The sequence below is a fragment of the Rhinoraja longicauda genome, chromosome 2 (assembly GCF_053455715.1).
Source record: "Rhinoraja longicauda isolate Sanriku21f chromosome 2, sRhiLon1.1, whole genome shotgun sequence".
Taxonomy (NCBI): Eukaryota; Metazoa; Chordata; class Chondrichthyes; order Rajiformes; family Arhynchobatidae; genus Rhinoraja; species Rhinoraja longicauda.
This window is the reverse complement of record NC_135954.1, coordinates 15,895,479-15,916,255: the sequence shown is the minus strand read 5'-3', so window position 1 is coordinate 15,916,255 and position 20,777 is coordinate 15,895,479. Positions and strand designations below refer to the sequence as shown.

The 20,777-nt window shown below is 43.1% G+C and overlaps 1 protein-coding gene across 1 annotated transcript in view; it reads left to right on the top strand.

Moving 5' to 3' along the window:
• LOC144602343 (ankyrin repeat domain-containing protein 33B-like) overlaps positions 1-20,658 on the top strand; it is a 58,677-nt gene extending 38,019 nt beyond the window's left edge. The window contains exons 3-4 of the mRNA XM_078415379.1: positions 5,827-5,967; positions 14,486-20,658. Of these exons, the coding sequence (XP_078271505.1) occupies positions 5,827-5,967; positions 14,486-15,330 (986 nt within the window). The 3' untranslated portion in view covers positions 15,331-20,658. The remainder of the gene's footprint in view (positions 1-5,826; positions 5,968-14,485) is intronic.
• Positions 20,659-20,777: the final 119 nt, after the last annotated feature.

Here is a 20,777-nt window from a genome sequence, read left to right as displayed (position 1 = left end):
TAATCTCGAAACACGGAGAGTGGAGAAAGATACAGCCAAGGAAGATTCTGAACAAAAGTCTTAGAGTAACTCAGCAGGTCAGGCAGCATCTCTGGAGAACATGGATAGGTGACATTTCTAGTCGAGACCCTTCTTCAGAGAATCTAGCAAAAAATAAAAATGAGTACATCATAATGTTGATTTATAAGATTAACTTTATCCTTCAATCCAATGTGACCAGTTTTCTCCATTATTAGTTCTGCTCATACCGTTCCATCTACATGCATCGCATAATGAATGGTTGGTGATTCTTTTTGTGTGGATACAAGGATTTGTATAAATCAAGAAGAATGACTGATTGTAATCAATTTGTGATGAGAACATTTCCTGGCAATTCAGCGATAGATGGAATTGTTAGGTGATTAGCTGTTCTGATTGCATCCTCTTAACTTACTTTATAATTAGATTGATTACTGGTACTGCCAATGCATTTACTGCGGAAGTAGAGGCCACACCTCAGCTGATGGCGGATCAAGTCTTGATATCGCAAAAGTTAATCAACTGCCTCATTTGAAACAAATTCATAGTAATTGGAGAAACAGACCTGTTTCAGCAAATTACTGAAGATAGACACAAAAAGCTGGAGTAACTCAACGGGACAGGCAGCATCACTGGAGAGAAGGAATTGGTGATGTTTCGGGTCGAGACCCTTCTTCAGACGAGACGGGAAAGGGAAACGAGAGATATAGACAATGATGTAGAGAAATAAAGAACAATGAATGAAAAATATGCAAAAAGGTAACGATGGAAAGGAAACAGGCCATTGGTAGCTGTTTGTTGGGTGAAAACGAGAAGCTGGTGCGACTTGGGCGGGTGAGTGATGCCGGGGTTACTTGAAGTTAGAGAAATCAATATTCATACCACTGGGCTGTAAGTTGCCCAAGCGAAATATGAGATTCTGTTCCTCCAATTTGCGTGTAACCTCACCCTGATAATGGAGGAGACATAGGACAGAAAGGTCAGTGTGGGAATGGGAAGGAGAATTAAAGTGTTTAGCAACCAGGAGATCAGGTAGGTCTAGGCGGACTGAGCGAAGGTGTTCAGCGAAACGATTGCCCAGTTTACGTTTGGTCTCCATGATGTATGAGTCCACATCTTGAACAACCGATACAGTAGATGAGGTTGGAGGAGGTGCAAGTGAACCTCTGCCTAACCTGGAAGGACTGTCAGGGTCCCTGGACAGAATCGAGGAAGGAGGTATAGGGACAGGTTGCAGGGGAAGGTACCTGGGGAGGGGGTGGTTTGGGTGGAAAGGGATGAGTTAACCAGGGAGTTGCACAGGGAACGGTCTCTGCGGAAGGCAATAAGGGGTGGAGATGGGAAGATGTGACTAGTGTTGGGATCCCGTTGGAGGTTGCGAAAATGTTGGAGGATTATGTGATTGCTGTCAGGTAACTAATCTTTGATTCACGTGCCCTCTGAGCCATGTGATGAACTTGGAAGGTGAACTCTTAGGGAAGGGCATCAATCAAGATGCTATTCATCTCTGATTAATATTTTACAATCTTTAGTGGTATTTCAATTTGTTCCTCCCAGCAGACCACTGATGCCTGGCTGGGAATTGCATGGAAACCCCAGGCTCCTCGGTTTAGGGAGAGTACATGAACATTCCTTCCTCAATATTTACTTTAGTAAATCATCAGTTAGACATTTGCTGATCTTTGTGGCCGGGAAATTTACTTGATTATCCCATGATAATCATTCAAGTGGAAAATATCAATGTTTACAAAAGCATGGAATTGAGGTGTAATGATGAGGAAAACTGAGGTCCAGTTCAAAATGGGTAACTCTTAAAAAGAGATATTGGCTGGACGTTGATGAGGATAATGCTTGGACAAAAACCTGCCCAACCAGCTAGGGTTTTATCCTTTAGGTTTGCCGCTGCTGTTAAAAGCCACCACCTCCAGTAATCCCCCATTCACATATTGCGCTGAAGTGAACTCATGCTCACGTAATCGGGGATGAGCTGCTGTGATATGGCAGTTATTTTAGAAAGCTGGAGTCGACTAGCTTAGACTTAGTGTGTTATTCAATATTCCTTTCATTACCTGAGATGTCTTTTCAGTCCATTAACGTCATTGGGCAGCCATGATTATAATTAGTTGCAGCTCTTTTGCTCTGAGCCTGAAAAGTTATATCTCAGTTGGATATTCTTGTCAAGGGACGGAGCCTGTAGTTCTTTGAACATACAAAAAAATCAGTGCTTGTAGACCACAATTTTTCAGATACTGTTCCTACTGAATTCTGCTTAATCCTGGGGTTTGTCTGACCAGATTGTATCAGAAATGTTCAATACTAGAGAGCATTTGTTTACAGTGAGAGGGGAATGTTTAAAGCAGGTTTACAAGGCAAGTTTGTTCTGTACAGAGTGGTAGGTGCCTGGAATGCATTGCCAGGGAAAATGGTAGAAGCAGATCCAATAACAAAGGGAAGGTTACGTGGGCTGGTGGGATTAGTTAGGTTGGCGCTGTGGTCAGCACAAACATAATGGGACCATTTTTTTTGTTCCTGTGCTGAACTGATAAGGATAAGGGGGAAGTCTTTTAGGACCGAGATGAGAAAACATTTCTTAACACAGAGAGTGGTGAATCTGTGGAATTCTCTGCCACAGAAGGTAGTTGAGGCCAGTTCATTGGCTATATTTAAGAGGGAGTTAGATGTGGCCCTTGTGGCTAAAGGGATCAGGGGGTATGGAGAGAAGGCAGGTACGGGATACTGAGTTGGATGATCAGCCATGATCATATTGAATGGCGGTGCAGGCTCGAAGGGCCGAATGGCCTACTCCTGCACCTATTTTCTATGTTTCTATTTTCTATGTTTCTATGATAGTCAAATCCGACAGAATGTTTTTGCGAGGCGGTGGCCTTTATTAGTATAATGTGAAACACCTTAGAAGAAAATTCCAGTGGTCCCTGGTTTGTTCACTTCGGCCACTGCCAACAGAAGGTTCTCAACCCGAAACATCACCCATTCCTTCTCTCCAGGGATGCTGCCTGTCCTGCTGAGTTACTTCAGCATTTTGTGTCTATCTTCATAAGTTCATGTGATAGGAGCAGAATTAGGTCATTTGGCCCATCAAGTCTACTCCTCCATTCAATCATGGCTGATCTATCTTTCCCTCTCAAACCCAGTCTCCTGCCTTCTCCCCACAACCCCCGACACCCTTACTAATCAAAAGTCTATCTACCTCTGCCTTAAAAATATCCATTGACTTTTCCCCCACAGCCTTCTGTGGCAATGAATTCCACAGATTCCACTCTCTGACTAAAGAAATTCCTCCTCATCTCCTTCCTAAGGAATGTCCTTTAATTCTGAGGCTGTGACCTCTGGTCCTAGACTCTCCCAGTAGCAGAAACAGCCTCTCCACATCCACTCTATCCAGGCCTTTCATTACTCAGTAAGTTTCAATGAGGTTCCCCCTCATCCTTCTAAACTCCGGCGAGTACAGGCCCAGTGCCGTCAAAAGCTCCTCATATGTTAGTTAACCCACTGATCCTGGGATCACTCTTGTAAACCTCCTCCGGACCCTTTGCTGCGCCAGCACATCCTTCCTCATATATGGGGCCCAAAATTGCTCACAATACTCCAATTGCGATCTGACCAGAATCTTAGAGAGCCTCAGCATTACATCCCTATTTTTGTATTCCAGCCCTCTTGAAATAAATGCTAGCATTTGCATCTTCAGGATTCCTATACATTTTGGAGTCCGAGTTGTTTACGGCTCCTCCTTGATTTGGGTCGTACAAGAAGAGTTAGGACATCGCATCTCTCCACTGATATATTGAGGGTATAAAGAAAGAAAGAGAGAACTAGATAGAGCTCTTAAAGACAGTGGAGTCAGGGGGTATGGGGAGAAGGCAGGAACGGGTACTGATTGTGAATGATCAGCCATGATCACATTGAACAGCGGTGCTGGTTCGAAGGGCCGAATGGCCTACTCCTGCACCTATTGTCTATTGTCTAACAGAACATGCATGCTATAGACTCAGAAATTTGCAGAATCTCGCGAAAGTGGATCTTTGGGAATATTTATAGATAACTTTATGACAGGCCAGGGAATTGAGGGCTATTGGGCACTGGCATAGAAGAGAGAAAGTAGGCCAGGGCAAAGCAGGCATGCTCATGTTGAATGGTGGGGCAGGCTTGATGGGCAGAGTGGCCTACACCCGCTCCTGTTTTCTTGTGTTGTTATGTGTGTTTTACCTCCTGCTAGTGTAGGATTAATGGGCATTCCACTGAGAGACTTTTGTGGAATGACTGCAAAAAACAGGTCTGTAAATATGACTGTAAGTCGTATACTTGGTGGAGAATTGCCAGTGAAAGAAAAATATCAACAATAAGCCTCAGCCACACATTTCTTTAATTCACCACACCCAATGTTGCTGTGACTTCTGTAATTGAAACCAGTGTTTCAACGTGAATGTGCTTTGACCTACGCCTACTGGGAATAGAAATAATAATTTTCCTCATTTGGTAATAGTGATGAAACTTGAATAATGCGAAAGCTGATACTTTTCCCCTCTATTTTTGACTGCAAATGGAAGAAAATAATATCCTTAAACTGAATTTATCCCTGATGCATCACAATCTATTCTACATTTTCCTTGATCTCCATTCCCTCTGTCCTGTTTTGACACTTTACACTTCCTTATCTATGTATCTCCCTCTTCCCTGACATCAGTCTGAAGAAGGGTCTCGACCCGAAACTTCACCCATTCCTTCTCTCTGGAGATGCTGCCTGTCCCGCTGAGTTACTCTAGCATTTTGTGTCTATCTTCAGTTTAACCCAGTTCCTTCCTACACCTGATGCAGTGCAGTATGGCTTCGGGACAGTTCCGTCCAAGACCGCAAGAAATTGCAGGGTAGTGGACGCAGCCGAGACCAATTTCTCTTCGATTGACTCCATCTACAAACACACTGCCTCAGCAAGGCCACCAGCAATGACAAGTCTCACCCTGGCCATTCCCACTTTTGCAGTCCCATCAGGGAAGATGCACACCTCCAGGTTCAGGGACAGTTTCTTCCCAGCTGTTATCAAACAATTGAACCATCCTATCGCCAACTAGAGAGCAGTCCTGACCTACCATCTACCTCAGTGGAGACCCCTGGACTATCTTTAATCAAACTTCACTAAACTTTATCTTGAACTAAACATTATTCCCTTTATCCTGTATCTGTACATTGTGAACATCTTGAATGCAATCATGTATGTTCTTCCCACTAACTGGATAGCGCGCAACAAAAATGCCTTTCACTGTATCAAGGTAGATGTGACAATAAACTAAACTAAACCATCCATCTTTGGCGGATATAAAAGAACCTATGGCACAATTTTGAAGAGGCGTATTTTCCTTGGATTCATGGTTTGTACCTATCCCTCAAACAGCATACATTTATGACCTTACCACTAACACAATATTGTTATTGTAATGTACAAATGGGTTACAACAGTGCTTCAATGGGTGAAATATTCAAGATCATGAGGTGTGAAAGACACTATGTAAATGCAGGGACACCAGAGACTGCAGATGATGGAATCCTGAGCAGAAAATAAAGTGCTGGAGGAAGTCGGCGGGCCAGGCAGCATCTGTGGAGGGAAATATAAATACAGCTGTCTTAGATTCATTTTTAGTGGTGGAACTTGCATCCATTTAGGATAGATTCTAAAGTGAAGGAAATGTCCTCAAGGTATCACTTTTGCCTCAACAATTGTCTGTGCAGAATGGTGTAACACTGCCTGTACGTGGCTGATATGTATCTGATTCTGTGATTTGTAAACATTTGCAGGGCACATCACAATCACAAATTATTTGCTGAACTATTATCCTGGAATTGACACTGAGAGGAGGAATGTCCATGGGTTCACCGCGCTGATGAAAGCAGGAATGCAAGGAAGAACAGACTGTGTCAGAGCCCTGATGCTGGCAGGTCAGTACCACTGATATAAACTACGGTCATTGATGTTATCGTGGCCCCTATCATCAAAACTATATTTTAACAAGGCGTATAGGATCTCGGGCATGGAGGTTAAACTACTTTACATGAATATATTCCGGGCAATAAGATGTAAAATGAACATCAAGATCTTGCGGATTGCAGTTGCAATGTATGATGTTTGTAGGTGCAGCGGTTTCTGCAGTAGTTTAGAGATACAGCTCGGAAACAGGCCCTTCGGCCCACCAAGTCCGTGCCGACCAGCAATTCCTGCACACTAGCACTATCCTACACACACTAGGGATAATTTACAATTTTACTGAAGCCAATTTATAAGAATAGTACCATGGATGAGATACTTTAGTTATGTTGAGAGATTCATGAAGCTGGGATTGTTTTCCTTACAGCAAAGGAGGGCAGATTTAATGGAGATGCTAAAATTCTAAAATAATTTGAAAGAGTATTTAGTGGTTAGTTGCTTTCACTGAAGCTTTCACTTTTTGAGTATGTGTACCTTGAGTATGTGCATGTGTATGTGTGCATATATATATACACACACACACTTCTATGCCTGATGGGAGAGGGGAGAAGAGGGAGTAGCTGGGGTACACGTAGGTGGTAATACATAGGTGGTAATATACAAACATATGTATATATGTGTGTATATTATATATATATATATATATATATATATATATATGTGTGTGTGTTTGTGTGTATCTATATATGTATATGGAATGTAATATTTATATATGTGTGTTTGTATATGTGTATATGGATATGCATATGGATATGTATGTAAGTCAAGTCAAGTTTATTTGTCACATACACATACAAGATGTGCAGTGAAATGAAAGTGGCAATGCATGCAGATTGTGCAAAACAATTACAGCATCAAAATTACAATTAATACAGAAAAAAATAAATGTAGTCCCTGGAGATATAATAGTTAACAGTCCTGATGGCCTGTGGGAAGAAACTCCGTCTCATCCTCTCCGTTTTCACAGCGTGACAGCGGAGGCATTTGCCTGTCCATAGCAGCTGGAACAGTCTGTTGCTGGGGTGGTAGGGGTCCCCCATAATCTTGCTTGCTCTTGATCTACACCTCCTGATGTATAGGTCCTGCAGGGGGGGCGAGTGTAGTTCCCATGGTGCGTTCTGCCGAACGCACTACTCTCTACAGGGCCTTCCTGTCCTGGGCAGAGCTGTTCCCAAACCAGATTGAGATGTTGCCGGACAGGATGCTCTCTACAGCCCCAGAGTAGAAGCATTGAAGGATCCTCAGAGACACTCTGAACTTCCTCAGCTGTCTGAGGTGGTAAAGGCGCTGCCTTGCCTTACCCACCAGTGCGGCAATGTGTGTTGTCCATGTCAGATCCTCTTTGATGTGGACTCCCAGGTATTTAAAGCTGCTCACCCTACCCACAGTAGACCCATTTATTTCCAGTGGCGTGTATGTCCTTAGATGATGAGCCCTTCTAAAGTCCACAATCAGCTCCTTAGTATATATATACACATATAGAAGGTACACACAAAATGCTCGAGTAACTCAGTAGAACAGGCAGCATCTCTGGAGAGGATTGGGTGACATTTCGGGTTGAGACCCTACTTCAGACTGATGTCAAGGAATCCAGCATCTGCATATAATCCAGCATCTGCAGTTCTTTCTTACACATTTTGTCCACTGCAAAATCTCCTCAACTTATGTCTACTTTGAAGAAGTTTTCCTCCTCTCTCCGACGAGAGTTCAGCAACATCCTCTCTCACTGCTCCCCCTCTGTGACCCATTCCTTCTATCCAGAGATGCTGCCTGGATATTATGTGTGTGTGTGTACTTGTGAATATGTGTATACAAACACACTGAACTTTTTTTTCTCTCTCATTTATCATATTGTTTACAGTGCACTATGTTTACATATTCTGTTGTGCTGCAGCAAGTAAGAATTTCATTGTTCTATCTGGGACACATGACAATAAAGCACTCTTGACTCTTGGCTCTTGAAAGCCGGGATGCAATACAGCATGTTTGGGAACAGCTCCATCCTAGACTGCAAGAAATCACAGAGAATTGTGGACGAAGCCCAGACTATCACACAAACCAGCCTCCCTTCCATTGACTCCATTTATACCTCATGGTGCCTCTGCAAGGCCACCAGTAAAAGCAAGATCGAGTCTCACCCCAGCCACTCCCTCTTCTCCCCTCTCCCATCAGGCTTGTGAAAACATGCACTTCCATATTCAGGAAGAGTTTCTTCCCAGCTGTTATCAGGTAACTGAACCATCTACTAACAATTAGAGAGCAGACCTGAGCGACTACCTCATCAGAGACCCTCGGATTATCTTTGATCGGACTTTACTGGACTTTATCTTGCACTAAACGTTATTCACGTTATTCCCTTTATCGTGTATCTGTACACTGTGAATGGCTCGATTGTAATCATGAGTTGTCTTTCCACTGACTGGTTAGCACGCAAAAAAGCTTTTCACTATAACGCTGTACACGTGACAATAAACTAAACACATTAAAAAAAACTCCACTGGTGGGACGGTGAACAGAGGCCAGAGAATCAGTGCAACGGCAGATGAAACAAAAACAGTTGAATTGTGCTTAGAATTGGTTTGTGCAGTGATATGCATCACATGCAGGCTGAGGAGCTGTGTTGAAGTTGTTTTCGGCGCATGCTGAAGAGCCTGTTCCTGTTCAGTGTTCTATCTATGGTAAGGAACACGTGACCTGAAAGGGTGCTTGAAGCAGATTCAATAACTTTCAAAAAAAGAAATGGATGTGCTTTCAAAGGATGATTGATAGAGGTTTTGGAAGGCGCTGGGAAGAGGGCTAATGTTAGAAAAGTGTGATCAGCTCTTTTGTACGCCACAATTCTGATCCTCTGCTCGTAAATAGTGAGCTGTGAGTGACAAAGAATGATTTATGGTACATGGAGCTCCCAGTGGACCAGCTCTCAAATCTTCAATCTCAGTTCAATTTTAAGTGGACAATTAAATCAGCTAGTTGTTTGACCTGCCAAGGATCCATAGCAGCCGAATTTCTGGTGTACAGTAATACACATTGATTTACTTGGCAGTTTGTCAGGGCAGGTTCCATTATTCCTTTTCTTACATCCAGTTATATCCCCCCTACCCCCCCCTTCAGCCCGAAGTGGTCCCGATCTGAAACATCCCCCATCCATTTTCTCCAGAGATGTTGCCTGACACACTGAGTTACTCCAGCACTTTGTGTCTATCTTCGGTATATTCCAGCATCTGCATTTCATTTCTGCACCATTATTCCTTCCTTTCCCATTAAGAGTTCCCCAACCTCTGGTCTGGGCTTTCCCCATTGAACCATACCAAAAATCTGTTGAGGGAGGTGCTTGAAGCCATGGCTTACTATTGGACTTGAGGTGGGCACAGATGTTCAATCATGGAAGTATCTCTTAAAAATGGCATTCGCCTTGATAAATTTTCGAGGGCTTATAAATTTCCAGTAGCCAACTGGGTTCAGAGATCTGGTAGGAAGGAACTGAAGATGCTGGTCTATACCGAAGATAGACATAAAATGCTGGAGTAACTCAGTGGGACAGGCAGCATCGCTGGAGAGAAGGAATGGGTGATGTTTTGGGTCGAGACCCTTCTGCAGACTTTCTTCTTTGAAGAAGGGTCTCGACCCAAAATGCTACCCATTCCTTTTCTCCAAAGATGAGGAGTTACTCCAGCACTTTGAGTCTATCTTGGGTTCAGAGATCTGTTCAGTCCAGTAAAGTAAAAGATGTGGGTTTTACTGTTGATTTACAGAAAGCCTCAATCGTTCACCATTGTCAAAAGACATTAAATAATTAAAAGACACAAAAGATATTCAAATAATATCTGCTTGGCTATTTATCAAAAGTCAAGTTATACATTCTGCCCAATGGACATCTCTGACCAGACCCTTCCAATTCGACCTAGAGAGGATAATCAGTGCTTTTCTCGTGAAGGTACGCTCCAGTACCATATGGGCACTTCTTAAAAAGTTTGAAAACTATATTAATGTACAGCAGCAACAGCATTGTGTGAACTGTTATATGCATATTGGCACCTTTTTGTCTACAAAAAAACCACTGAAGGTAACCATGGGTTGCCTTTAAGTCAAAGATCGACACAAAAAGCTGGAATAACTCAGCAGGACAGGCAGCATCTCTGGAGAGAAGGAATGTGTGATGTTTCGGGTCGAGACCCTTCTTCAGACTGATGTCAGGGAAGTGAGTGGTACATAGATAAGGAAATGTTTAGATAAAGAAGAGTAAGGTGTGAAAACAGGACAAAGAGAATGAAGTTCAAGGAAAATGTAGAATAGATCATTGTTAGTTGGGAGAAGGAACAACAAGGCAAACAGAGATAAAATGTAGTCAGAGCCAGTAAGACTGGTTGGAGAACTGGGAAGGGGGAGGGGTTGGAGAAAAAGGAAAAGCAAAGGTTACTTGAAGTTGGAGAAGTCAATGTTCATACCGCTGGGTTGTCAGCTGCCCAAGCGAAATATGAGGTGCTGTTCTTCCAATTTGTGCTGGGCCTCACTCTGACAATGGAGGAGGCCCAGGACAGAAAGTTCAGTGTGGGAATGGGAAGTGGGGTTAAAGTGTTGAGCAACCGGGAGATAGGTAGGTTTAGGCGGACTGAGCGGAGGTGCTCAGCGAAACGATCGCCGAGCCTATGCTTGGTCTCGCCGATATCTAGTCCACACCTGGAACAGCGGATACAGTAGATGAGGTTGGAGGAGGTGCAAGTGGTCCTTGGACAGAATCGAGGGGGAGGTATAGGGACAGGTGTTGCATCTCCTGCGGTTGCAGGGGAAAGTACCTGGGGAGGAGGTGGTATGGGTGGGAAGGGACGAGTTAACCAGGGAGTTGTGGAGGGAACGGTTTCTGAGGAAAGGGGTGGAGATGGGAAGATGTTGCCTTTGAGTCCTTGTGTGGCTTGATTTCATTCATGTATAGTATTACCTGATTTTTATTTGATTGCGTGCAAAATAAATCTTGTAACTCGTGACGATAATAAACCAATACCAAAACCAAGAACCGAGAAAGTTGATTGAGTGATAAATGTTCCCACAATACTGTTAGGTAGGAAATTCTAGGATTTTGATCAGATCTAATGAGAGGTAATGTTCTTTAAACGCATTTTATTCTAGCAGAAGGCTGTATCTTTCACACTACAATACAATACAATACAACTTTATTGTCATTGTACCCAGGGGTACAACGAGATTGGGAATGCGCCTCCCATACGATGCAATAATTTAAGTAATTTAGACAGCAGCAACCCAACGAAACGAAACAGTTGTAACAGTTTTGGACAGGGTTAAGTGCAAGTTGATCTATGCGTTGTGGCCATCCGGCTCAGCAGGACCGGTTCATAGCAGCTATGGCCCTGGGGATGAAGCTGTTCCTGAGTCTGGAGGTGCGGGCGTAGAAGGCCTTGTATCGTCTGCCCGATGGAAGGAGTTCGAACAGACTGATGCAGGGGTGTGAAGAGTCTTTGTGGATGCTGGTGGCTTTTCTGAGGCATCGTGTGTTGTAGATGCCCTCTAAGTCTGGTAGCTGTGTTCCGATGGCCCTCTGAGCTCTATGGACTACCCGCTGTAGAGCTTTCCTTTCTGCCTCCGTGCAGCTGAGGTACCACACAGGGATATTGTACCACCTGTGTGCTCAGTTGCAAGACCTGTCCCACCGCCTCGGCTGGGGTTCTTTCACTCAAGGTGGTTTTGCCAGTTTCAAAGCGGGCAAAGAAGGCTTTTCTGGTCAGTGGATTTAGCGGCATGCAGTCTTGCTTTCCTGCTACTCTCTGCAGCAAAATGCCAGACTAAACTGAACAGAAACAGCAGTTTGAGTCGGAGCTTGACCAGTACGAGATGGATGTCCAAACTTCCTCACTTCACAATGACAAGCTTTACTTAACTATCAGACGTCTGTCAGCAGAATGTTATAGGTCAACCTCATTGAAGCCTGGTAATTCACTGGGCCGGTTCAGGCAACCCTGGTTTCTAACTCACACTGGGTTTCCTTGTTTTGCTGGCTGCCTGAGGGCTGTGATATCATGATATCATCTAATCTAACAGTAAAGCTTGTCATTGTGAAGTGAGGAAGTTTGGACATCCAGCTCGTACTGGTCAAGCTCCGACTCAAACTGCTGTTTCTGTTCAGTTTAGTCTGGCATTTTGCTGCAGAGAGTAACAGGAAAGCAAGACTGCATGCAGCTAAATCCACTGACCAGAAAAGCCAAACAACTCTATTTCACAACGCACAAAGCTTTGTTTTGTAAGGCACTGTTCCACAGAATTCCAAGCATGAAGCAGTTTGCATTGCTAGAGTTGCTGATTAGGAACCTATATTGTTGGCTGCAGTTAAACAAGGCTATGTGTGTATTTGATACTGATTTTGTTCAGGAGCTTGAACCTTTGAGATGAGTTTCCATATATCAAGCAAGCGTGACTTAGTGACATTCCACAATTTCAGGATATTCTGCTGTCTTCTGCAGGAATTAAGATCGATTTTACACCCTCCCCCAACCCCCTTCCTTCCACTTTATCTCTGACCACACTTCAGTGAAACAATTCAGTAAGTTTTATTATGGCAAGGGTGCTGTGTCAGTGCAGTTGTCATTAATCAGGTCCTGCCAGGCAAATGCTTATCTGCAAATGGAATAAATCACACTGAGACTGAAAGATCAGTCTGAAGAAGGTTCTCGACCCGAAACGTCATCCATTCCTTCTCTCCAGAGATGCTGCCTGTCCCGCTGAGTTACTCCAGCATCTTGTTAGACGTTAGAGGCAGGAAACAAGTTCCCAATGTTGGGGAAGTCCAGAACAAGGGGCCACAGTTTAAGAATAAGGGGTAGGCCATTTAGAACTGAGATGAGGAAAACCTTTTTCAGTCAGAGAGTTGTGAATCTGTGGAATTCTCTGCCTCAGAAGGCAGTGGAGGCCAATTCTCTGAATGCATTCAAGAGAGAGCTAGATAGAGCTCCTAAGGATAGCGGAGTCAGGGGGTATGGGGAGAAGGCAGGAACGGGGTACTGATTGAGAATGATCAGCCATGATCATATTGAATGGTGGTGCTGGCTCGAAGGGCCGAATGGCCTCCTCCTGCACCTATTGTCTATTGTGTCTGCACTGAGACTGAGATTGGGCTACTGCAGAACCCTCTGCACCTGCAAACATCATATATTGCAACATAACCATTATGTTCATGCTCAATCTGCAAAACACACCAAAGAGAAAGTTTGCATTTTCATAGCACCTTACACAATCTCAGATTTTCCAAATTATATTATGGCCAATTACGTTTTTTTTTCAATGGACTGCATTGAAATGCAATCTGTATTCTAATATTGTGCAAAAAAAAAATCCCAAATACCAGAGGAGCTCAATGGGTCAAGCAGTAGGTGTGATGGTAATGGGCAGGCGTTTCGGGTCAGGCCCATTCTTCAGCCTGATGGAGTGGGGGGGGGTGAGATAAGATGGGAAAGAGGGTGGGGGTGGGGCAAGGTCTGGCAAGTGATAGGTGGATACAGGTGTGAGGGTGTTTGATTAGCAAATGGATGGAGTAAGTGGCAAAGATTAGAACTGAAAAGGAGACAAAAAGATGTAAAATAAGGAAAGAGTGTGTGAAATGTAAAGCCGGAAGGCAGAACATGGGTGGAATGGAATGGGGGGAGGGGGGTGGAATAAAAGGAGATATGCGATAAAATAATAGGAAGTTGATTAGCCTGCATAGTATAAGCTAGGTTACAAAACCTGCCTTGGACTTTGAAATAGAACCACAGCACTTAAGATGTGAGATGGGTGCTTCATCCAAAGGACAGCACCCCACTGTGCAGTGCTCCTAACTGTGCAGTCCTGTGAGGGAAAGGTAAGGGCAGTTTCAAATCACAACTTTCTGAAGCGCAGGAATGTTGTCACCCATTGACCTAACAGCGTCTGAGACCCCAGTTCGATCCTGACTATGGGTGCTGCCAGTACGGAGTTTGTACGTTCTCTCCCGTGACCTGCATGAATTTTCTCCAAAATAGACAATAGGTGCAGGAGTAGGCCATTCGGCCCTTCGAGCCAGCACTGCCATTCAATGTGATCATGGCTGATCATCCACAATCAGTACCCCATTCCTGCCCTCTCCCCATACCCCCTGACTCTGCTATCATTAAGAGCTCTATCTAACTCTCTCTTGAAAGCATCCAGAGAATTGGCCTCCACTGCCTTCTGAGGCAGAGAATTCCACAGATTTACAACTTCGGTTTCCTGCCACACTCCAGAGACGTACATGTTTGTAGGCTAATTGGCTTGGTGTATATGTAAATTGTTGTGCAAAGGATAGCATTAATGTGCAAGGATCACTGGTCGGTGTGGACTCAGTGGGCCGAAGGGCCTGTTTCCGTGCTGTGTCTCTAAACTAAACTATAGATGGTCTCTCTGATCAGATTCATTGAGTTAATTCTGGCTATGATAATAGCATAAGACTGATCATGTGTGCTTTCTCTCTAGGTGCTGATATGAACGCGACGGACCCAGGGAAGGGGTTTACTCCACAACAGTGGGCACAGTTTACGGGCCGGTATGAAACAATCTTTCTCATGCACAAGCTCCTGGCCCAGCCCTGCCCTGTCCAATTCAGTGACCACTATAAACCCGAGTGGCCAAGATTGAAGGAACTTGTAGCCAAAGCCAACGAGCCCAAGAACTGTTTGGAGAAAATCTGCGAGACTCTCAGGTCGGCTTTGACCTTCAACTTCCCTCGCGATCCAGAGGAGGATGGACCACTTGACCACATGGTGAGGATGACCACGGCCATCACCAGCCCTTTTGTAGCCACTGGGTGCAGGACTGTCTGCCCAGGCAGCCCCCCGTGCGTCGGGAAGAAACGGCACACAGTCCAAGAGATTCTGAAGCTGCAAAAGTCTCGGGAAACAAACCCACTGAACAAGGATTATGTTAAATACCAAAAACTCTTTCAGAACTCTCAACTCGTCGTGGTCCCGAGAAAGAAGGAGAGGAGAGCGAGCCTGCAGCCGCTGAGGTCGCCCTCTGCTCAGGCCCAAGTTGTTTCCTCCCGGAGGGGTAGTCTCCTGCCCTTGGGCATGCTGCGGTGGAGCAGCGTGGGCGTCGTGGTGCCAAAGGTGCGGGTGTACAAAGCTCCCACTCCCACCTACAACCCAGAGAGGGTGCGCCGGAAGAGCAGCACCAAGGGCAGCAACCTCCTGGAGCTGCCCGTGTGGAGGTACAAGGAGCTGAAAGAGGAGCGGAAGAAAGCAGAGGAGGAGGAGAAGAGGAAAGCAGAAGAAGCGCGGAAAGAGAGAACACACAAACTCTCACTGAAGCGGAAGTCGTAGGGCTGCGAAAACAGATCGGTTAAAGTGGGATCAGAGCAAAACCAGGAAGAAACTGGAATGTTGCTTTTTTTTGAACAATTCTCTGCCAAACAGGAAAGATTATGAACCAACAGGTCTGTAAGGTTTGCGAGGCCTGGTCTTCCTTGCAGATTCACAGCATTAGCAGTTGAATGTAATGAGTAGTTGAAATGATGGTGCAAGGTGTATGATTTTAGTGGTGCAGGACATGGCTGAGCATTTCCTGCTCACTCAGCATGTCTGAAATCTTTAATTAATGCAATCTACCCCTAGTTCAAAATGTCAAGAGACAGAATAACTTGCGTCTTTCTTATGAAAATAATTTTGGACCTGCGTTTAGTCTGCAACTCTGAAAATCTTTGAAGAGCATTTTGTTTCTTTGTTTGGACAATGTGGTTCTGTCTAATAAGACAGGTGACAAAACATCAGGCATTTGTATCTGTAGGGTTTTCTTGCACAGAAGGAGCTCAGACCAGATTTACCTCAAGAACCCAAAAACATTGATCATCATGACTTTAATAGGGCAGAGGTCTGGCCTATCATTGGAAGTCCATTCATTATACTGGGAGAGCTACGACATGCTCCAAAACATACTGGAATCTGGTGTTTAATTTACCAGTGGGTATTTTACTTAAGAGTAGTGGATTTGTTTTGATGGTGATGCTACTGGAAAGAGAAACCATGGTCACACGATGTTTGAAGGACATGTTGAGTTATGCAGCAAACAAGTGAACCACAGCCATTCTTTGTATCTGAAACTGGCAGAATGTGATAGGATAGCTGCATGAAAACCAGCTGCAATTATCTATATTTGACAATTCACACTTTTCTAAAAAAAAAAGTTCAATGTACATATAGAGAAATCTACCTCTCTTGTCCCAATTGTATCCTACTGTCAGCTGCTGCTGAAGGGTTAATTATTTTACTGATCCTCTCTGCAATCACTGTGCTCAGTTCACACAATGAAAAGGCAGTTTTGGACAATTTGGAGTAGGTGCTCGGTATCTGCTTCTCCAGGGCCAAAGTTAGGCCCACAACAACTAAAATGGCTTCTCTGAAGAGTGGGGATATTATGTGTGCCGTATTGAGTAAAGTCGCAGTTATTTTTTGGAGAGGGAAGTTATACCAACCTTTTAATCTTTTAATATCAGGAACTGCATGTGTGAAATGGAAAGAGACAGCACATAAACAGGCTCTGCAGCTCAACATCAACCATGCATTTACACTAACTATACATTAATCTCATTTTCTATTCTTCCCGCATTCTCATCAACTCCTCCACAGATTCTACCACTCACCTACACTATAGGGACAATTTACCTTCCAACCCACAAGTCATTTGGGATATGGGAGGCAGTCCACACAGGCAGCACCTGAGGTCAGGATTGAACCCAGATCTCCTGTGCGATCTCTACCTGTTGTGTGATCATAAGACATAAGAGCAGAATTAGGTCATTCAACCCATCGAGTCTTCTCTGCCATTCAATTATGGCTGATCTATTTTTCCCCTCTCAGCCCCATCCTCCTGCCTTCTCCCCGTAACCTTGTGACACCCTTCCAAATCAAGAAGTTTCTTGTACTGTGCCCTAATTAACCAATAACTCAATTTGAAATAAAAGGTCTTTCAACAAAAAAATATGCAGTTCATTTAAAAACTTGGCTAATGTCTCAAGTTCTTTTGTAGAGTTACAATATCAAACATTGTTCTGTGGTCCTAAATGTGCTCGGCAGACGGAGATCTGCCACATCTTGCTATCCACACTTCCATGCGCAGTACTCACCAGTTTCCGCCTCCCTTTCTCCAACTAGCTTCTGAATGGAGAGGGGCGGGAGACTGCCCTGACTCCTACATCTATCTCTTGCTGTAGTGAAGCCATGAGGAATGCACTGAGCATCAAGTTGGTCAGAAGTCACGGCAGGAGTTTTCTCTTTGATAATTATGTTACTTGATAGGCAAGGAGTTGCTCATTCTCTTGTCGATCACAGCAGAGAAAGCCAAAGGTAAATAAGATACAACTTAATGCAATACATGACCATCAGCAATACAAGGCCCTGAGATTATTTAGAGAATAAGATTTTAAACAGATTTTTTCCCAACTTATATGAAGAGTACTGGATCATATGTACTAAATCATACCTGAAATTAATTATTCTCAGCCTCAGGTTTATAATTGTCCAAGGTGGAAGTCAGTCTAGGTCTTTTGTGTAATCCAGGCTAGTAATGGTCAGGAAAACTTCATCAGCCACTTTGACACTTGAGTAACTTTAAATGTGGGTAGTACTGACTCGGTCAGAATGTTTGACAAGTGTAAAGTATTTTTGTTGAAGTAACCCTTTATTAGCTGATTTGAGGCAGTGGGGGACTCATTTTGAAGCATCTTAGGCAGTTTTCAGTAGTAGTTCAGTTCAGTGTGTAAGGATATGGACCAAAAGTAGGCAGGTGGGACCTGTGTAGATGGTGCACCTTGATCGGCGTGGACAAGTTGGGCGGAAGGGCCTGTTTCCATGCTGAATGACTATAATCTGACTTTGTAGCATCTTGCAGAATTCTGCAAGGCAAATTTGCACAATGGTCTCTTTTAGGTAGTTGAGAAGATACTTTAACTGATTGTTAAATACTTTTTTTTAAATGCCAAAGTTCATTTATGCACTAGGCTGCAAATTTTAGCCAAGGATCTGTTACTAGAAAGCAGAATGAAAAGTACAAAGCAAAATTAAAGGTTTCTCTCCATCAGATCCATCTAGTTTCAAAAGGTATGTGACATAGAAAAGACCTGCCTCACTATGTTTAATAATGTTATAGAGTCTATGTATGCTACTTGTTTTATCAAACATCGTCTTACTATTACACTACCTACTACACTTGGCATCAAACCCAAATCTGGTGCCATTTACAGGAACAAGTTATACAATACTAATAAACACTTCAGACAACTCAGGATCTTGATTCTAGAAGGTGCCAGATATTAATCTACAGATTGCAGTCATTTTCTAAGGTATCACAAAATGCTGGAGTGACTCAGCAGGTCAGGCAGCATCTCTGGAGAGATGGAATGGGTGACGTTTCGGGTCGAGACCCTTCTTCAGACAGATTGCAGTAATTTTCTTGTCATTTCATTCTGACAGGATGCATTGTATGGGATTTAAAACAGAAAATGCTCAAGCCATTCAGCAAGTTGGACTATAGTTGTGGAGAGAGGAAAAACCATGTTTCACATTTTCGTACATTTCCCATTCTGAAGGTTAGCGACCTGAAACATTAACTCTTGCTTTTCTCTCCGAGGATGCTCCCTGACTTGTTAAGATCTGTAGTATCTTCGGTTTTTAAACTTAACATTTCCAGCAGCTGCAGTTTTTACGCATGTGAAGCGTTGCACAGGATTCGGCTCATATAACAAGCACTATCAATGGGATGGCACTAACTATATTTTAGGGAAGAAATCACTTGGTACCTACTGTAAATGTGCTTCAGACAAGTGTTTACAAAAATTAGCCAGTTTCAGATCTAAACAAACTCTTGTCAGTAATCTAATCACACAAACCTGAAATGTTTAAATATTGACCACTTCAAACTACCACTGTCATTAGCTTCTAAACTAGTGAAGTTAAAGCATATAGACTTTAGGTAGGCCGTACACATCAGAATTGTGATACAAGTGCATACATGCAAGACATTGTTTAAAAGGTTTGAAAGGAGGAACAGTAAAAGAAAACACAGGCAGTGCTTAGAAAAGGTTTACAGCTGAAATCTGGTCACTGTTTCTATTTCTTATTTTATCCTTAAGACTAAAATCAATAAAACTAAAGCGAGCTTGTAACTCTATCTATTGATTTGATCATAGGATGTGGGCAGCACTGGCAATGCCAGTATTTATTGGCCATCCCTAATTGCCTCGAAATGGAGGAGACAGTAAAGAGTTAACTACAGGAGCGTGTCTGGAGTCAATCGAGGTCAATAGACAATAGGTGCAGGATGAGGCCATTCGGCCCTTCGAGCCAGCACCGCCATTCAATGTGATCATGGCTGATCATTCTCAATCAGTACCCCGTTCCTGCCTTCTCCCCATACCCCCTGACTCCGCTATCCTTAAGAGCTCTATCTGGGCTCTCTCTTGAATGCATTCAGAGAATTGGCCTCCACTGCCTTCTGAGGCAGAGAATTCTAACAAAGCCTGATTTCTTGCAATTCCATCTATTATCGAATTGCATTTAAATTCCCCCAACTCCTTGCGGGACTCGAACTTGTGTCTCGCGAGAAAGGATCGAGATTTCTGACTACTAGTTCAGTAACTTAACCACTACTCTGCTACAGATTGCTCAGCTCGAACTTGATGTAATCTTATCCGATCTCCTACTCCCTTCAGGATATGGCCACTAGTCATAAATTAAACTGGACACAATGAACTGGCAATATGCATGTAACAAAATATATGTCTGTAATTGTGAATCATTTGCTTTGGGTAGATAGTTTCATTGCAGAAGTAAATCTTTAGGACATGTTCTCTATTATTGCTTTCAGTTAGTGATGCAGCATATTTCAGACCTCGGGTAGGTTACATTTAACAAGGTAAGGCAGGTTACTCAGGGATGAGACAGTCCATAGCCTCTCTGGCACACAAAATTCATTCTGGTGTCTTTACTGAGTTCACCAGCTAGCAATAATTAAAAATATATATGGTAGAACCTCACCCTACATGTGAGATGTTTTTATTTAGAGAGATAAAATGAGATAAAATGTCATTATTTAAAAATTTAATGGTCCTACACTATGTCAGAACAAGATATTTATATGCAATTTTTTAACTGGAATACCAAGCTATTTTTACAAAACAAGACATAGTATTAAAATCTTGTTTGAAAATAATTTTTAGGATGCTGAATTGATATGTAAACTCTCATTTTGAATGTTATTAAGGATGATGCTTGCTCAATCATAACATGTAAATTATGGGTACTTTCAGAAATGCATCAAATCTTGAATGTCTAATGAAAAGTTTAAAGTCACACTATGATGATTGTGAAAAGATTGTTTTACATTAAAAAACTGGTTGAAAATGCAGACGACTTTGTTACTTTTTTTTCCACTACCACTTTCTGCATCTCAGTGGATTTCCTCAACACAGCAGGTACAGAACAGCTTGCAATTTACGTCACCTTGGTGAACATCTGATGTTTAATTTGCTGTGCCACACGTCTCAACAGTTTACCTACTTCTCATTTGTCTCAAGTATCTTCTGGCAGAGTTGTCGGGAATAATTTATTCATTAAAGGTTTATCCTTTGTACTGTCTGCTGTGTGTGATTGCATCATCTGGACTGCTTTAATTTCGCTGTACTTTGTGTAGTGACAATAAAGGTTTTTTACATTTACATTACATTTACAATAGGACTTTCTGTTGTTGTGCATATCATTGTTTTTATTTAAAAGTA